Source organism: Onychomys torridus, chromosome 2, assembly GCF_903995425.1.
Source record: "Onychomys torridus chromosome 2, mOncTor1.1, whole genome shotgun sequence".
Classification (NCBI taxonomy): domain Eukaryota; kingdom Metazoa; phylum Chordata; class Mammalia; order Rodentia; family Cricetidae; genus Onychomys; species Onychomys torridus.
The window spans coordinates 55,324,502-55,342,719 of NC_050444.1; the positions used below are offsets into that span (position 1 = coordinate 55,324,502).

At 38.2% G+C, this 18,218-nt stretch overlaps 1 protein-coding gene across 3 annotated transcripts in view; it reads left to right on the top strand.

The window, feature by feature from the left end:
• Positions 1 to 18,218, top strand: part of Rngtt (RNA guanylyltransferase and 5'-phosphatase) — a 211,375-nt gene that overhangs the window by 57,781 nt on the left and 135,376 nt on the right. For all 3 annotated transcript variants that reach the window (XM_036180116.1, XM_036180118.1, XM_036180117.1), the window contains 3 exons: positions 1,055 to 1,126; positions 6,503 to 6,667; positions 14,410 to 14,478. In XM_036180116.1, the coding sequence (XP_036036009.1) occupies positions 1,055 to 1,126; positions 6,503 to 6,667; positions 14,410 to 14,478 (306 nt within the window). The remainder of the gene's footprint in view (positions 1 to 1,054; positions 1,127 to 6,502; positions 6,668 to 14,409; positions 14,479 to 18,218) is intronic.

Sequence of the window (18,218 nt, forward strand, 5' to 3'; positions counted from 1 at the left end):
TACCTACAAAATATTGCAAATAGAAATTTAGAAACATAGAACTCTTATCCAGTAACTCATGGAAGTGGATGCAGAGATCCTCAGCCAGGTCCCAGGTGGAGCTCCAGGAGTCCAATTGCTGAGAAAGAGGAGGGATTGTAAGAGTGTGAATTGTTGAGACCAAGATTGGAAAAATCACAGGGACAAATAGTCAAACTAATGGAAGCACATGAATTAATGAACCAAAGGCTGTGGAGCCCCCAGCTGGATCAGGCCCTCTGGATAAGTGAGACAGTTGAATAGCTTGTACTGTTTGGGAGGCCCCCAAGCAGTGGGACCGGGACCTGTCCTTAGTGCATGAGCTGGCTGTTTGGAACCTGGGACACTTTGCTCAGCCTGGAAGGAGGGGACTGGACCTGCCTGTACTGAATCCACCAGGTTTAAATGAATCCCCAGGGGAGTCTTGGCCCTGGAGGAGATGGGAATGGAGGGGAGGGGCTGGGGTGGAAGAAATTTAGAAACAAAGAAATTTAGAAACATAATAGTAATTTACTCAGGACAGATCGGTAAAGTTTAATGAAGTGATCTTTGATGAAAATTTATAAAGCAATACAGGAAATTTAGAATGTAATAAGACTAAAGTAATTAGCATATAACAACATTTTAAACAGTCATGATTAAACATAATTATTTATCAAAATGATGCTGAATTTCAAACTTTCTTATTTATTCTTCAATATTACTCAGAATACAAACATAAAGCAGAATGTATTGTAGCTCTTCAACTATAAAAAGCATATAACTGGTTGTGATGGTGCAGGTCTATAGTTTAGTACTTTGAAGGCTGAGGCAGGAGGATTGCTGAGAGTTCCAGACTAGCCGTGGCTATCTTATGAGCTGTAGGTTAGCCAGAGGTGACATACTGAAAACTTACATTGATTTGATGTGAGTACAAGTGTGCTTCCTTTGAAGTCTCATCAAGGCATATATTGAAGATTTATATTCTTTCTCTGTGTATTATATTCTATCAAATTAAAGTAACTGCTAATAAAGTAAAAATCTTTTTTCTTTCAAGGAAATGATCATTGACAAAGTAAATGGACAGGCTGTTCCAAGATATTTGATATATGACATAATTAAATTCAATGTAAGTATCTCTTATAATTTATAAAATTATTAGAATTGTTACTGAGATAATGTGCATGTTTATATATATGTTAATTAATACTTTTTTGTGGTTGAGTTGAATTCATAAATTCACATATGCTAAGCAAGTGCTGTACTATTGAGCTACACTTCCAGTAATAAAATTACAAGTGTTTTTAATAAACAAAAAATTTTAAAGAATGTGTCACGTATTGGGGGAAAGGGCAAGGAGGATCAGGAGTGTGAGGCCACCTCACGAGATCCTGTCTTGAAAAAACAAAGGTCATATAGTCATTTACTTATTTTATAATTTTGGAATTAAAGCATTTAAGATTTGAAGATGTGTAGTATTTAAAAAGCCAGCTTTAGGGGGAATATATTTTACTTTAACTGTAGTATTAAAATTCAGGATTACATTAGTCTCAGTTACTAATGGGAATTTTTTTTCTGAATATTTTCAATGTATATAATTTAAATTTTTGGTTGAATTTCTGTAATTTACAGATTTATTTATTTTTATTTTTTGTGCGTGAGTGTTTTGCCTAAATGAATGAGCTCCACGTGTTTGCCGTGCTCATGGAGGCCAGAAGAGGGCATCAAATTCCCTGGAACTGGGTGCTGAGCACTAAACCTGGGTCCTCTGCAAGAGAAACAAGTGCTTTTTACCACTGAGCCATTTCATTTCTCCAACCATTTGTTGTTTTTTTATTGCTATTTATAGTCCTTAAAACTAGTAGTTTGCAAAATTGGCGACTCTTACCACCTATCAGCAAATGATGTTTCTCATCTGCAACTAGACCCACAGGCTAGGGGAGTGGCTTTGTTTCCTTGTTGAATGGAGACATGCTATCTTCTTTTAACTCTGATTTTGAGCTGCACTTTAATATGTGATAAATTGCTGTGAAGACGCACTATAACAAGGCAACTCTTAAAAGGGAAAGCATTTAATTGGGAGCTTGTTTACAGTTTCAGAGGTTTAGTCCATTGTCATCATGGTTGGGAGCAGACAGGGAGAGGGAAAAAGAGAGAGAAGTAGGGAAGAGACACACAGATACTGGGCCTGGCATGGGCTTTTGAAACTTCAAAGCTCACCCCTAGTAACACACTTCCAACAAGCCTACACCTCCTAGTCCTTTTCAAGCAGTTCCACTCCCAGATGACCAGGGATTCAAATATGAGCCTGTGGAAGGCATTCTCATTCACACACCAGTGTTCCTTGGCTTAGGAACTCTCTCTGAACTAATAGCTTCAAATACTTAAAAAAAAAGAAATATTATATCATGCAGAAATGTACAGAACAATATGACTATTAACATTTATTTATTTTATGTGTATGTGAGTGCATGCCATACCTTACATGTAGAGGCTCAAGGACAACTTTCAGGAAACGGTTTTCTGCTTCCACCATGTGGGGCCAGGGGATCAGATTCAGGTTATTGGACTTGGTGGCTGGTACTTTTACTGATGAGCCATTTTCCTGGCTCCAGATTTGTAGCTGGAGTTTTTTTGGTCCCTCCTGGCTCACAGTCAGGACAAATCTTTCTCACCCCAGTTCCACAGCCGCTCAGACCCAACCAAGTAAGCACACAGAGACTTATATGGCTTACAAACTGTATGGCCGTGGCAGGCTTCTTGTTATCTACTTCTTCTATCTTAAATTAACCCATTTTTTAAATCTATACTTTGTCACGTGGCTTGTGGCTTACTGGTACCTTACATCTCGCTTGTCATGGCGGCAGCTGGCAGGTCTCTCTGCCTCAGCCTTTCACTTTCCAGAATTATTCTCTTTCTTTGTCCCGCCTATACTTCCTGCCTGGCTACTGGCCAATCAGTGTTTTATTTATTAACCAATCAGAGCAACACATTTAAAATACAGACCACCCCACAGCACTGATCAAATTCAGGTTATTGGGCTTGGTGGCTGGTACTTTTACTGATGTACCATATCCCTGGTTCCAGATTTGTTCAATCTTAATAATTTTTCTGTATTTTTTGTGTGTCTGCGTTTGTGCGTGTGCATGTATGTGTGTGTGTGTGCGCGCTCCCTTGCTTACCTGTGCATCTCTGTGTGGAGGCCAGAGGTCCTTGTCAGGTGTCTTCTGCTTCTCCTTACCTTATTTTTTGAGACAGTCTCTCATTGAATGTAGGGCTCCTTGTTTTGGCTAGGCAGGCTGGCCAGAGAGCCCTGGGATTTGCTTCTTCCAGTGTCAGGGTCACAGGCTATGTAGTAGTACCCTGCCTTGCTTTTTCATGTGGGTGCATGCATCTTATCTACTGAGTCCAGCCCTACACTTTTTTTTTTGATAAGAAATAATTAGTTATAAAATCCAAGAGCAAACTTGTGTGTACTGCTCATCCTGTTCTTAGGTCTCTTTCCTCTTAAGATCCCCCTCCTGTGAATTTAACATTTACTGCTCCATGGATGTTTTTAAACACTTTACCCACCTCTGTGTATATTCATAGCATATACATTTGCAAGGTTTCTAGAGTTAGCTATATAATCTGTGATCTTTTTAAATTTTTATTTTTCCATTATGTTCTTGAAGTTTACTGGTTAATGTGTGAAGAGTTAACCAGTTCACTTGAATTTTTGCTAGACATTGTGCTCTATAATAAAATTAATCATTTCTTTTTATATACAGTGGGGTTTCTTTTGGTTGCTTTTATTCTCAAGTTTTTTTTCTTGTATACATAATGTAAGTTTCTCTAGGACAAAATTCTTACTGTTGGGATGTATTCAGGAGAGGGTGTGTGTGTGTGTGTTTGTGAAAGAACTAAAATGTTAGGTTGTTCATCTTTTTTTTTTTTTTTTTTTTTTAGAAATGTGTTGGATTATTCCTTTTGAATGTGAGTCCTTTCTTTGGTTCTGTGTGTAGCAAAGCAAACAGTGTTGTTTTTCAGTCAATGTCTATGGACACAAACAAGTGATGTGTTAATGTGAAGACCTTCTCAAAAAGCTTGGAGTCTTGTTTAAGAAATCATCTATACTTTAGCCTATAAATAGTTTAGTTATGCTTTTCACCTAAACAGTTGCTCATTTAGTAAACATTAGTTGTATGTCTGTTACTATACCTCATGATTTAAAGTTGCCTACTTTTCTTATATCTACTGCTAGGATGTATTTCTAATGTAAAGCATTATGTTTTATTGTTTAACCACTGTAGAACTTGCACTGCCTTATTAGTCTTAATTTATATTGCTAGTCCCCAAGTACCTGATGCTGGGTAATTTGTAATGTCAGAAAGTTAATTTGGCTCAAGTTACTGTGGTTAGAAAGTCAAAGTCTTAATTAAAATCTTTTTAGTTCTTTATTGTTTTCCTCAGAAAGAATTTAAGTGATCATCTTATATATGCTAGGTTCTATAGTTACTGAATATAAAGATAAATAAGACTGATTTCTGATTTCTTCTCTTCATGCCATTTCTATAGCAGTTCATTGGAATTTGAGAGCAACAGAGGAAAATTATTTTAATGCATTTATTCTATTTGGTTTGCCTTATACTATATAGTTGTAGCTGCATACAAATTGTTAGTGTTAATGGCATATATTGTTTACATTTATTAGGATATATGTTTAGATTGGATTTAATATCAAAATCGACTTGTAGACTGCTTATCTGTAGAGGTGAAAAGAAAAGTAAAGAAATATGGCTGGGCATGGTGGTTTACACCTTTAAACCCAGACTTGAAAGACAGAGTCAGTCTGGTTTTATAGCAGCTTCTTGGCTACACAAGGAAACCTTGTCTAAAAAAAAAAAAAGATTAAAGAAACAGAAATAGTATGCTCATGCTCTAAGTAGTACAAGAAGGTTTGTAAGAGGTAGAGTGGAGCTGGAGGGATGGGAGCACTTCATCCTTCCCTGGCTGTTGTTGAGTCCTTGAAGGATGGAGTCAGGAACATTAGATGGTTGTTGTACTTGATGTTTGCTGAGGAGTGGGTCATACAGTAAATTGGTAATAGGGTGGCAGGTTACTTGACTATGGTGTTTGAACTTAGACTTTAATGTAACAGACTGTCACTTAAGGATTTCAGGTATGGTGATGGTGGGATAGTATTTTTACTCCTTTCGAAGAACTCCATTGCCAGTGTGGGCAGTGTTTGGAAGTGAGGAGGGACTGATGGAAAGGATCCCAACACACTGCGTTGAGTGTGTCTTGCCATCTGCTCTCAATGCTTCTACATCTGGCTGCCCAGTGCTTCCTGTACTGTAGTCTTTGTGGGAGTGATAGTGATCTGCGTTTTCTCTGTTCCTGTTTTAGTCACATAATATGTATTTTAGTAGAGGATTTAGACTACTTTAAGATCTTCATTAAAATAAAAAAGGCTTGTTTGTGCCTTGCTACTTTTACAGGTATCTGAGTACTCCTAATAGGCCTAATATGCAAGCCTATCACTTTAGGTTTTCCACCGTGGTAGGGATTATATAAAGGGTTCTACATGGACTTTGTCCTTGTTTATTAACTTTTCCTCAGTCAATATCCTTTATGAGTCATTGTGCCTTTTTTTTTTTTTTCCTCAGAGCTGAGGACCGAACCCTGGGCCTTGTGCTTGCCAGGCAAGCGCTCTACCACTGAGCTAAATCCCCAACCCCATTGTGCCTTAGAGAACAGCTTAGAAATTGTACCTAGCTCCTGCTTAGTTTGTTTTCACTCCATGTTCTTAGTTGAGTGTAAAAGTTGTCATCCTTCCAAAGCTGAGAGAAAGACATCCTGAAGCATGTGCTGGCACTCTCATGAAACATTACATTGGGTTATAGAGATTGGAGAAGAGGAACAAGAAGGTGTAGTGATGATGTCACAAGTTTTCAGGAGTTGTTAAGGCTGTACTTTGTATCTTAGACAATTACTTAGACAATTAGACAATTACCAGGGGATGTGTTTTTATGTTTATATACACCATGTGTCTGGATAGGACATGAACATATGTAAACTTATTATTAGTTTTTATATTGAGGATGTATCTGTATAATAAATATCTTCTTACTGATACTATGAAGTCTGATCACAGTAGGTAACTATGCTATTTATTTTGAGTACATATACTTTACCAAATTTGGGTTTTAGTTTTTAGTAATATAGTTAAGTAATAAAATATAGTAGTTATATTAATATATTAACTCAATTTGAAATCTGAGCCAGCTTATAATAGATATGACATTTTCTCTTGCTGTCATATGTAATTACAATTTAAAAATAGCTATTGTTAGTCTATTGTTACTGGGATGAGCATCGATTGTGTGCAAGCTGTTCACTAGACATCTCCAAAAATTGCTATTTGTATAGTGTATAGTATTGTGTATAGTGTTGCAGCCTTGACAGTTATGCTGTTAATATAGTTGTTAGTGTTCAAATTAAAAAAAAATGTTCTCTCATTCAGGCACAACCAGTTGGAGATTGTGATTTTAATATTCGCCTGCAGTGTATTGAACGTGAAATCATAAGTCCACGACATGAAAAAATGAAGACTGGGCTCATTGACAAAACACAGGAACCATTTAGTGTGAGACCTAAACAATTTTTTGACATCAATATTTCAAGAAAGGTAAAGTTTATTTATCTTTTTAGTTGGTAATTCAAGTTCCATTGCTCAGCTTGTGAGAGGAACATGGATGACTGACTGACTGTCTTAACCAGGGTGATGCTCAGGGTCTCCTCTTAGCTGTATTCACAGTGTGGAGAATCTGTTCACCATACTGCTTCCCTGTTTCTGGAGTAGTTTGTGATTAATGATCACTGGTCCATATTCGTATTTAAAAAGAAAAAAGCTACAGCTCACATTGAGTCATTTAGAATGAATGGGAAAAAGAGAGGAGAAAAAAAAAGAAAGACAAGGAAAAAGAAAGGAGAGGGAGAGGAAGAAGAAAAGGAAGAGAGGACTTAACCTAGCTCTATTAACAGCCTCTTCGTGTTGTTTAATGTAATACAGCCAAGACAGTGAAGGTGTGATGAGCTGCTCAGGATTTAGATTCATATATGTAGTTAGAAATATCACAACAGTAATAAATGAGTAGGAAGTTCTCCAATTCTATTTACATTTTCAGTTTGAAGGCTAATTTAAAATGGAATTTTTTGAATAGATTAAATAGGGCTGACAAAAATTTAAAAGCATACAGCAACTTTAGTTTAAAACCATACAAAAATTGAGTTGAAATACCTCTCCTCATTTTTGCATTGAGTCAGAAAAGTTACAGCTCCTTTTAGTTTTTAGTGTATTTAGAGTTCTGCTGGAAATCATGTGGAAGTCCATGGTCTATCTGTGCTACTGCCAGCTGCTAAGGGCAAGGGAGCTCTTGCAGTGGTATTGATGACTGCAGACTCATATTGAATGAGAGACATTGAAGGCTTCTGTGACAAAGCCCTCCTTCAAAAAAGAAAGAAAGGAAGGAAGAAAGAAAGAAGGAAAGAAAGAAAAAAAAAGAAAAGAGAAAAAGGAAGAATCCAGACAGGAAGCTGTTGAGGAGAGTCCTTAAAAACTATGATGAAGATGCTGAAATGTAGCTCCTCATAGTTGATGGCTTCTGGCAGGAGGGGGCTGAGGAGGATGGGAGTTTGAGCATGCTCCAGTGAGAATATGGGCCAGCCACACAAATTGGACTTGGTGTTTTGTTTTTTAGTGAGGGTGGAGAATGGAGGGTGATGCAAGGGTGGGAGGGTGGATCTGGGAGGAATGGGAAGTAAATGTGACGAGGGTGCATTGTATGAAATTCCTAAATGATTAATAGCAATATTAGGTTGGGGAAGGAAAGAATTCTTTTATACTGTAAAAACACATAACTAGTCAAAATCTTGCCATGCCTAATCAAGAGATGATTCTTTATACACTATTCTGTATTTCTTATTTTTATTATTTAATTTGCAGCCTGACCATCTATCTTGAGTCCTCTCACTTCAGATGAAAGGTGTTACACTTTGACCTTTATTCTTCATTAAATTTTTATTTTATTTATTTTTGAGATTGTATCTTAATTTCAATTTTTTCCCTCTTCTTTCCTCCCTCTGAACCATTCCATATATTCTTCCCCCTGTCCTTTAAATTCATGAACTCTTTTTTCATCAGTTGTTATTGATTGCATATATGTATTTATGTGTATATACTTAAATATGTGTATAACGAATATATATGTATATATACACATATTCTCAAATATAACTTGATGAGTCCATGTAATGTTACTTATATGTATGTTTTCGGGGCTGACCGTTGGGCACTGGACAGTCAGTTGGTGTATTCTCCCTGGGGAGGACCACCTCTTCAATCCCAGGTTTACTACAGTTGCCTGTACTTCTTTGTGTAGGATGGAGGCCTTTGTCCTCCCCTCCCCCACCGTGCACTTTGCCATGTTCCTTGATATTTTCCTTGTTCAGCTCACGTTTAGGCAGCCGTGTTGCTGAGACTTTTCAGATATAGCTTCTGATGTTACTAGGAGACAGAGTCTCATAGCAAAGTCCCTGATCCTCTGGTCTTAGAAACTTTGTGCCCCCCTCCTCCTCTTCTGCAATGTTTCCTGAGCCTTAGGTTCCTGGAGTATTTTGTAGCTGTATCAGCTGGGACTGGGCTCCACAATTCTGCAAATTAATTGTTTTCTTGTAGTGTTTGCTCTCTGTTACAAAGAGAAGTTTACTTGGTGAGGGTGAAGGCTAACCTATCTGTGGGTATAAGGACAAGTGCTTATAGATTGTTAGGGATTATGCTGGTTTAGTAATTAGTGGTTGTAGGTTCTCCTCTAATAACCGTGATTTCACTCGCACTGATTAGCTGACTGGTTGTATAGTACCAGACTTGGTATCCCTCTTGTTGAGAGGAGCTTAAGTCTAATTAAAAAGCTGTTGTTTACCGCCAAGGTATGTGTGCCACCCTAGTGCACCCTTAGGGTTATTGTACCATGCTGAGCCAAGGTATATGTGCCACACTAGTGCACCCTTAGGGTTATTGTACCATCCTGAGCCAAGGTATGTGTGCCACCCTAGTGCACCCTTAGGGTTATTGTACCATGCTGAGCCAAGGTATATGTGCCACACTAGTGCACCCTTAGGGTTATTGTACCATCCTGAGCCAAGGTATGTGTGCCACACTAGTGCACCCTTAGGGTTATTGTACCATGCTGGTCATTGATGTGGTTCATAGGTGTCATACTGGGTATCACAGTTGGTTGCCTCTCTCCTTTGGAAGCTTGCTTGGTGTCTTCTGGTACATGAAAGCTAGTCCTCAGGGAGCGGGCATTCAGGTCAGTTTCAACTCAGGGACCTGTTTCTGGAGTGCATAGTGTCTTCAGCAGATAGGAACTTATCTTCCATCACTGGGAGGTAGCCAAGGGCAACAACAATAGATTGTATGTTTTGGGAGTATCTCAGTGCTGCATGACCTTTATTCTTTATTTTTATAGTCTCAAGATTGCCATTGTATCTGTGTATTGCAATGTGTATGTATCTCCTAGTCAATTTGAGCTTTTTAGTGTTTGGGTAGAGTTTCTTAAATTTTTGCATATGTATGTCTAATTTTTAATTTTTGAGCTCTTTGGGAGTTTAATCCAATGTATTTTGATCATATTCACTCCATTCCCCAATCCCTCTCAGACCTACCCTTCCTTTTTCACCACCCAACTCCCTTCCTTTTATTCATTTGGGAACCTCCCCTCACGGAATGGTACTGCCACCTCAGTTACCTCAATTAGATACTGTCTCACAGACCGCACACACGTTTGTTTCTACATAATTCTGGATCCTTCCTATTTGAAAGTCATAAAGCTGTGTTTCCTATGGAAATTGCTCAGATTTTCTATCTTTTCAGTTGAGATTTGCCAGATTTTTATAAATATAATTGTAATAATGTCCATTAAAGAAAGATAATGTAAAACCTATGTATAAATATTAATGGCTAAACTTTAATGACTTGGTTTAATTTTCATTGTTATACTGTGGTAAACAAATAATTAATTTTTAGAGAAGATAGTAATATTGGTTTTGTGGTGAGCAGGAAATTACTGGTTCATTACTGGTTAGAAGAACATTTAGCATATAGACAAAGTGGATGAACTTAACTAGAGCTAGAGTTAGACTTGGGGAATAAAAAACATTAAAAATTAATATCCAGGTAAGCCCAAGCTTCTATTTTGTGGGGATCATTAAAACTAAACTTGGGGTTTTAGGGGAGCAGTAAGATTTTATAAGAAGTCATCAGATACAGTATTGAGTCTCCTCAGGCAGTCACCTGAAGCTATATGGGCTGTTTGCTTTAAAAAAAAAAAAAAAAAAGTGTTTAGAATAAACTAGAATTGAAGAGTGGATTCAATTTATTCTTTTCTTGTTTAAATATTAAATACTGTTTTCTATATGATACTGATAATGATGAATTGATAATGCCACTTTGTATTCCCAGAAGAACTGGAGATCCATTTTCTACTTCACTATAGTCTTGTGATGATATTTAAAAAATATTTCTAAAATTTTCCTTTTTATGTACTGTAACTTTACAGCTTCTATTTTATTTCTCATGTTTCTAATTTTAAACACTACCTTTTCCTGCTTCTGCATTTATAATGATTTGGTTTCTGAATGACTCATAGACACAGGATTCTAGATTGTGTCTAGTTGACAGTTTAAACTTACCATCACAGTAGCTTAGGACAACTCACTGCATATTCCATAGCAAATTTTCTTTGAGCGGTTTACCAGTTAAATATTCACAAATAAAAATTACGGGGTTGGGGATTTAGCTCAGTGGCCCGGGGTTTGATCCTCAGCTCCCCCCAAAAAAATATTCCTTGGTTTGAAATGCTTTAAAAATATCTTAGATAATTTAAGTAGAATTGTGTGTTTGAAAAAAGATTGACAGGGAGAAATAACTTATTTACATTTAAATATTCCTACTAAAATTAAGATATTAGGTACATTGGCAGAGACATATATTATAGTATCCCTAATGTCCCTTACTTTGTTTTTAGCATTGGTAGGAATGAAAATTTATTTTTTTTAAAAGATTTATTTATTTATTATGTATACAGTGTTCTGCCTACATGCATGCTTGCAGGCCAGAAGAGGGCACCAGATCTCATTACAGATGGTAGTGAGCCACCATGTGGTTGCTGGGAATTGAACTCAGGACCTCTGGAAAAACAGCCAGTGCTCTTATCTGCTGAGCCATCTCTCCAGCCCGAAAATTTATTTTTATTTAGCTTAAAAATTTTTTTATTAGTAGTATATGTGTATGATGCATGTCTGTGCATGTGTGTTACATGTATGATGTATGTATTTATGTGATGCTTGTGTATGAATGATGATTGTGATAATATGAGTAATGTGTGTTTATGATGCTTGTTTGAATGTGTGTGTTTACATACTTGCCATAATGTGTCTATGGAGGTCACAATGGGATATGGGGTATGCTCTTGTTTTCCACCTTTACAAGAGGTCCGGGATCCATCTCAAGTTGTCAGCAAGTGCTTTACCCACTAAGCCATGTCACCAGTCATTGTTTAGCTGTTGATCATCCAGGAAATTAAAGCTTAGTCTGCTTTACATTAGGATAGCATGATAGCTCAGGAATAGGTTTTACTTAAATATAGATAAAGGAGAAAAGGATGTGTAGCTGTGGTGATATATTGTGTCCTCCAATATATTGCACACCCTAATAAAGCTTATCTGATGATCAGAAAAGCAGAAAGAAGCCAGCCAGTCACGTTCTTTTTTTTTTTTTTTTTTTTTTTTTTTTTAAAGATTTATTTATTTTTTATGTATACAGTCTGCACATATCCCTGCAGGCCAGAAGAGGACACCAGATTTCATTACAGATGGTTGTAAGCCACCATGTGGTTGCTGGGAAATTGAACTCAGGACCTTTGGAAGAGCAAGCAGTGCTCTTAACCTCTGAGCCATCTCTCCAGCCCGCCAGTCACGTTCTTACCACTTGGAAATCCTTAGCCAAAAAGAGCTACTTACTATATACCCATGCCTATATGCCTTTCTGTTCTGCATCTCACTTTCTCTCTCTGCCCATCTACATCACTTCCTGTCTATCTGTACAGACCTCCAGACCTCTATGGTTAGTGCTGGGATTAAAGGCGTGTGTTATCATGCCTGGTTCTGTTCCCCAGAGTGGCCTTGAACTCACAGATATCTGGATGGATGTCTGCCTCCAGAATGCTAGGATTAAAGGTGTGTGCTACCATTGCCTAAACCTATGTTTAATATAGTGGCTGGCTTTTTCCGGTGATCCTCAGGTAAGCTTCATTAGGGTGCACAATATATTGGGGGGCACAGTATATCACCACATGTAGCCTGAAACCTTAGAGACATTTAGACATGTAATGTCGGAAATAAAATTCCAATGGTAGCTTTAAATTGTGCTTGTCATTTAAATTATTAGCAGAACCTGACCTGAACTTGAAGAATCCGTGGGCTCCTCATTAACCCTGGCACTTTTTGTGGAGATTGCCTGACTCTCAAAGACTACCCATCATTCTTAGTGAATGCATCTTCATCTTGTTCGGTTTGACCTGTCTTCTCCAGTTTGAAGTTTTTGTCACGGTGACTTTGTGTGTGTGTGTGTGTGTGTGTGTGTGTGTGTGTGTGTGTGTGTGTGTGTCTTTTGAACAGAAATGACTCAAAAGACAGCTCTATTACTAAAGCTCACTCCAGCATGGATAGCAGCTTATCAAATTTGGGAAACCTGGAACACATTGCACACCCTGCAGGCAGCTCAACAGGTTGGGGAGTGTCCTTTCCAAGTGACTTAGTTTAAACCTCTTCTAGGCAGCTCAGCTGGTTTCTGCTTTGTTCAGGCAGCTGGTCTGGTCTTAAGAGTCTTCTTGCGGCTCAGCTTCCTTCTGTCCAAGGGGGAAGACTGTGGCTTTTACTGCTTACTGTGACAGGCAAGGGCCTAGTGAATCTGGTTAGTTTTAGAGACTTCCTTTAAGCTATTTTGAGTTGCTTATCTTCCTGTTTAAGGAACTTCCTGTAGGATGGAATGTTTTAATCTTGAAGAAAGTGTTACATAACATGTCTCCCTCCTTCTTCCTTTTTTTCTCTCACCAGTTTCTTCTGTTAAATGTGATCGGTCAAATATTCTACCATGGTTTTATTATTCTTACTCATTTCTAAATACTTTAAATGTTTCTTTTGATTTATTTTATTCATGAATTCTTAAAAGTTCATTATTTAGGTTCTGAACATTGGGCAACTTTCCATGGTGTGGTATAGGGATTAACAAAGTTATATATTTACTTTTTGTTTTTGCCTTTTCTTGTCTTTCATTTATAAATATTTGGGCTAAGTCAAATCAATGTGTCTGTCTACCTAGTGTTAATTAGTATGAAAATGATTTCATTTTCCCTCTAACATGAGTATGTTCTATGTACTTAACAAAATTGTGAGATTTTCTTTTTATGACCAGAATGAATGTTAAGCAGATATTTGACACATGGTACTTTAGAGTTTTATTTTCCTTTCTATTTATAAGAAGTCAAAGATTTTAATGCATAGTAAATTTTTACTTTGGTGCAATTTCCTCCTCATCTGTGTCACTTACAACTTGTGAGAGAATTGAAGAGACATATTTGAAGTTTGAACAGTCCTAAGGTTTGGCCACACTGCACAATAATGACTGAAAATCTCAGTTTGCCAATTCTGCTCATTTGCTGGTGGAGGAGAAACAAAACAAACAAAAACCTGAGTGAAATTTCAAGAACATTACAATAAAATTTGCCACCTTAGCATTAACTATTTAGTTCAGTCACGGTACATGCATCGCCAGCTGTCTGTCTCTGGAATTTTTTTGTCCTCTGAATTGGCAGTCAACTGGGTGTGGTGCAGTGCTCCTGAGTCTCAGCACTGGCACCGGGCGGCAGGAGCAGTAGAAGTTTGAAGTCAGCTTGGGATTCATGGGTCCTGTCTCAGAAACACCAATACCAGCAGCAAGAGGACACAACCCAGAAACTTAAACACTTAAGCTGCATGTGTCATCTTAACCCTCCTTAAGATTACCTGTCACTGAGTACAACAAAAGACTTTACATTAACATTAAAGGAAATAAGCTTGCTCAAATTCTATATTATGAATTGCTTTCACATTAGAGAAATTATAGACGTTGGAAAATGAGATGCCAGCAAAGAATAAGCCACAAATTAGGACCCCCAAATCACAGAGTTTAACCTGGATCCCAGTGTTTCTACCTGTTTTCCTGTTTCTCAGTTCGTATACATTACAGAAAATTTTATAAATCTTAGCAAGAAGTTAAACTAATTTTTAAATTATCATTATATTTCTAAAGAATATATTTTTATTTTATAGCTCCTGGAAGGAAATTTTGCCAAAGAAGTCAGCCATGAGATGGATGGACTTATTTTTCAGCCTATTGGAGTAAGTTCATGTGCATGTGCGTGTGCGTGTGCGTGTGCGTGTGCGTGTGCGTGTGCGTGTGTGTGTGTGTGTGTGTGTGTGTATGTACACATGCCATAGTACACCTGTAGTAGTCAGAGTACAATTTGTTTTCTGCATCCAGAAGAGAGTGCATCAGATCTCATCATAGTTGCCGGGAATTAAACTTAGGACCTCTGGAAGAGCAGCCAGTACTCTTAACCTCTGAGCCATTTCTCTAGTCCCTTATTAATTTTAAAGGAAATTAGTTTTTCAATGTTTTTTTATAATTTATATGAAATGAATATTAGTTATCTTTCTTTGTTAGAAATCTACCAGTAACATTAAATAAACACTTGTTTCCTCTTCAGGTTTGTTATGGCTTTTAAGTCTTAGTATCTCAAAACTTTTCCATTCGCTGTATTTGAGAAAAATTCATAGGGTTATTGAAGAAGAAAAAGAAAAGATGCTGTTTGGAGGACCTTTACCACATTACTGGTCAGATCACAGGTGGAATAAACTGTGGTGTGCTCTACTGCAAGCTTTCAGCACTGATGTATGGGTCTGACAGTTTTCTGGTGTGCTATCTAGTCACAGTAGAGAGTGTTAAGAAATACTCTTGCTCTCTACTCACTAACTAACTCAGTAACTACCAGTAAATTTCCATTGCAGTCACCACCTGATAACCAGCTCTTTATGCAGCCATATTTTTCAAAATGTGTTGTGGAATTAACACATTCAGGAAGTGGCTAGAGATAAAAGTACTGAATAGAAACTTGGGTGGAGATTGAACAGCTTGTGCTTTAACATGATATTGAATTTTCTCTGAATGTTCAAGACTAAGAACTACCTTTTCAACAGAGTTCTATCCCATGTTGGAACATCTTCCTATTTGTTGCATTCACTCTGTCCTTAGAAATTAGGGTTTGAACTACTGAGAAGTTACAGAGGCATCAAATTAGATAACTGGAGCAAAAGAAAGGGACTAGTAATTTTGTACAACAGGCATATAATACTAGTTTATATGTACCTTATATATAGTAAAACTTTTAATTGATATTTGGATACAGTGTGGCATGTTTTCCAGGCTCCCTTGAGGAGGAAAAATTCTTAACCTTCTGAGGTTAAAGGAGGAAGAAGTGGAGTAAACTAGAAGCTGGGGTCAGAAATTGCAGAAAATACTCTTAGAAGATGGAATTTGGGTCTTTGAGTTCCATTATTTTCCAGGTTTAGTCTTATAGAATAAAAGAAGTAGCCTAAATATAACAGTAAAATAGAAAATTTTAGTGTGTGAAATTCATAGGTCAGTCCTGTTCACATACAAGATTTGGGTAAGACATGGCTGCAGAGGAATCTGGTAAGATTTGCATGTCACATGTGCCCTCCCAGCTCATGTGTCTTAACACTTGGCCCCCTCACTCCTAGACAGGTTGCCAGCAGTGGGCCCTTGAGTGGCATAGCCTGACCACCCTCTGGACTGTGAGCTAAGTCAGCCTCTCCTCCAGTGGTTTGTTTGTTTTTTTTTTTTTTTGGCCAGAAACTTTGTCACAGTGAAGAAAAAGCTGCTTTCTGGGATGTTGAGTAAAATCAATTGAATGTTCCTGTTCTGTTAATCTTGATTTTTAGTACAACAATTTTGTAATTGATACCTGGTAAGGCAAGTCTCCTTGATGGCCAGAATTTGCTTTAGCATACAGATTTCAGAAACATTTGTCTTGTTTTCAGTGTGTGTGTGTGTGTGTGTGTGTGTGTGTGTGTGTGTGTGTGTGTGTGTGTGTATGAATAGCTTTGAATTTGGTTTGTAGAAAATCAGTATCATATGAAATCATTTTTCACTGGCCTTCTGTTCTTTTAAGTTCAGTTAGGTTAGTTTCTAAGCATTTGTGAGTTCTGTTTAGGTAGTAAACTATATTTCTGCCCCTTGTTTGGCACTTGATGAACTGCCATGTTGGATATTTGAAGCAGGATCTCGTAGCTCAGGGCGGCCTGGCATTAGTCATCAGTTCTGTTAGTACAAGGTGTAAGTTGCCATGTGTGGCATTTTCATCTCTTCTCTTCCAGGCTCTTGGACTGACTTCAGCTCTTTTCAAAGTGTTAATTTTAAGGCATCCTGTTTTTTCTGTCTCTGGTGAGATTATGCCCTTCCCCCACTTTCCTTCTTTTCCCTTCCTTTCTGCTTCAGTTTTTAAAGACAAGTTTCATGTAGTACAATCTGGCCTCAACTTGCTTTGTTGCTAAGGCTAGCCTTGAACTAATTCCTAATCTTGCCTCTCCCTCTCAAGTGCTGGGATTACATGCATGAGCCACCAAGTCTGGCAGTGGTGCTGCTTTGATGGTGACAGAGCCTTTCACATTCTAGTCAGGTATTAGTGTCCGTCTGCGTCCCCACCTCCCCCACAATGCTCACCTGGATATAGACATCACTTTATTTTTATTCATGGTGGTTATCAGTGTTTCTTTCCCAAACCAGATCTGTCACATGTTTACAGTACTTCTAGTGTACCAGCTTCATTTTGTGTTTGAAGGGATGTGTTCTGAAATTCTCCCTTCTCTAATCTTGCTGCATAGCTTTACTGCTTGGGATTCTTTTCAGTTATCTCAACCTGGAAGTTCTATCCCCCCCCTTTTTTTTTTTAAATTCATGGATAAGTACTTGACTGGGATTTGTGTTTCCTGCTTTCTTGCTTGTTTCTAGTGTACTTGAAATTGTGATGTTTTAGGAACCAGTCTTTATGCTTTTGGGACTCTTGTTTAGAGGAAGTTTTTCCCAGAAGTCTCTACTCTGCTTATTACTTGCTACAGTCACTATGATTCAGCCCTAGTTTTTTATTGTGTGTCCTGAAGGCAGCTAAAAGGCACATTAAGTAAACTTCGCTGCTGAAGACTACTGATCTAAATGCTTGGAGTCAGAAGTTCCGAGCATTCACATCTGGTAGCTCTGGTACCTGGTTCAACCTTTAATGAAGTTTGCCCCCACCCATTTAGAACACTGTATAGGGTTTTTTGGGCTGTCTGTTAGGTCTGGAGGTGGATCTCCTGGACCACCATGGTTACCTCAAGACAGTCATGGGGGAGTACTTGTTATCTTCAGACAAGATGGTAGCAGGATTGATGGCAGTGGGTTTCTCAAACTATACTTGAGGGTGGTTTAGGGGTAGTGCCTGGTGCTAGGTCAGTGGTTTGCTGTTCATCGTAAGAAGGCCTCAGCCATCTGGCGTGCTGCGAGTATAAGATCCTGACCTAGCTTCTTTGCTTCTTTCACTGTGACAGCTCTTAGACAGGTGGGCCATCCTATGGTTCTATGGTCCAATCGTTCGCCAAGGTATGCCACAGGGCATTTATTTCTGTGGCCCCAAAGTTTGGATTAAAACACCTTTGCAGTGCTTTTTGTTTCATGCACAAACAGATGGAAAGGTTTTGAGACACCTAGAAGTAAATGCTAGGTCTGGAGTCAAATCAGAGCTGTTTTTAAAGCCCCAGACACCTTATGTTCAGTATCAGTCCAGATTAGAGGTTGGCGCTCCTCTTTAAGCTGGTGTATAGAGGCCTTGCTCGTCCCTTCAACCCTGGTACCCAGCGGTGGAATCTGCAGCTGCACCTAGGAACTCTTGAACCTATCTCTTAGTCTCTGGAGTTGGTTGGGATCTGAAGGATGGCAGCAATCCTACTTTGAGACAGGCTTCCTTTGCCTCCCTTTAGCTGGTTTCTGAGATAGGTAGCCTCTGATGTACAAAGTTGGGTTT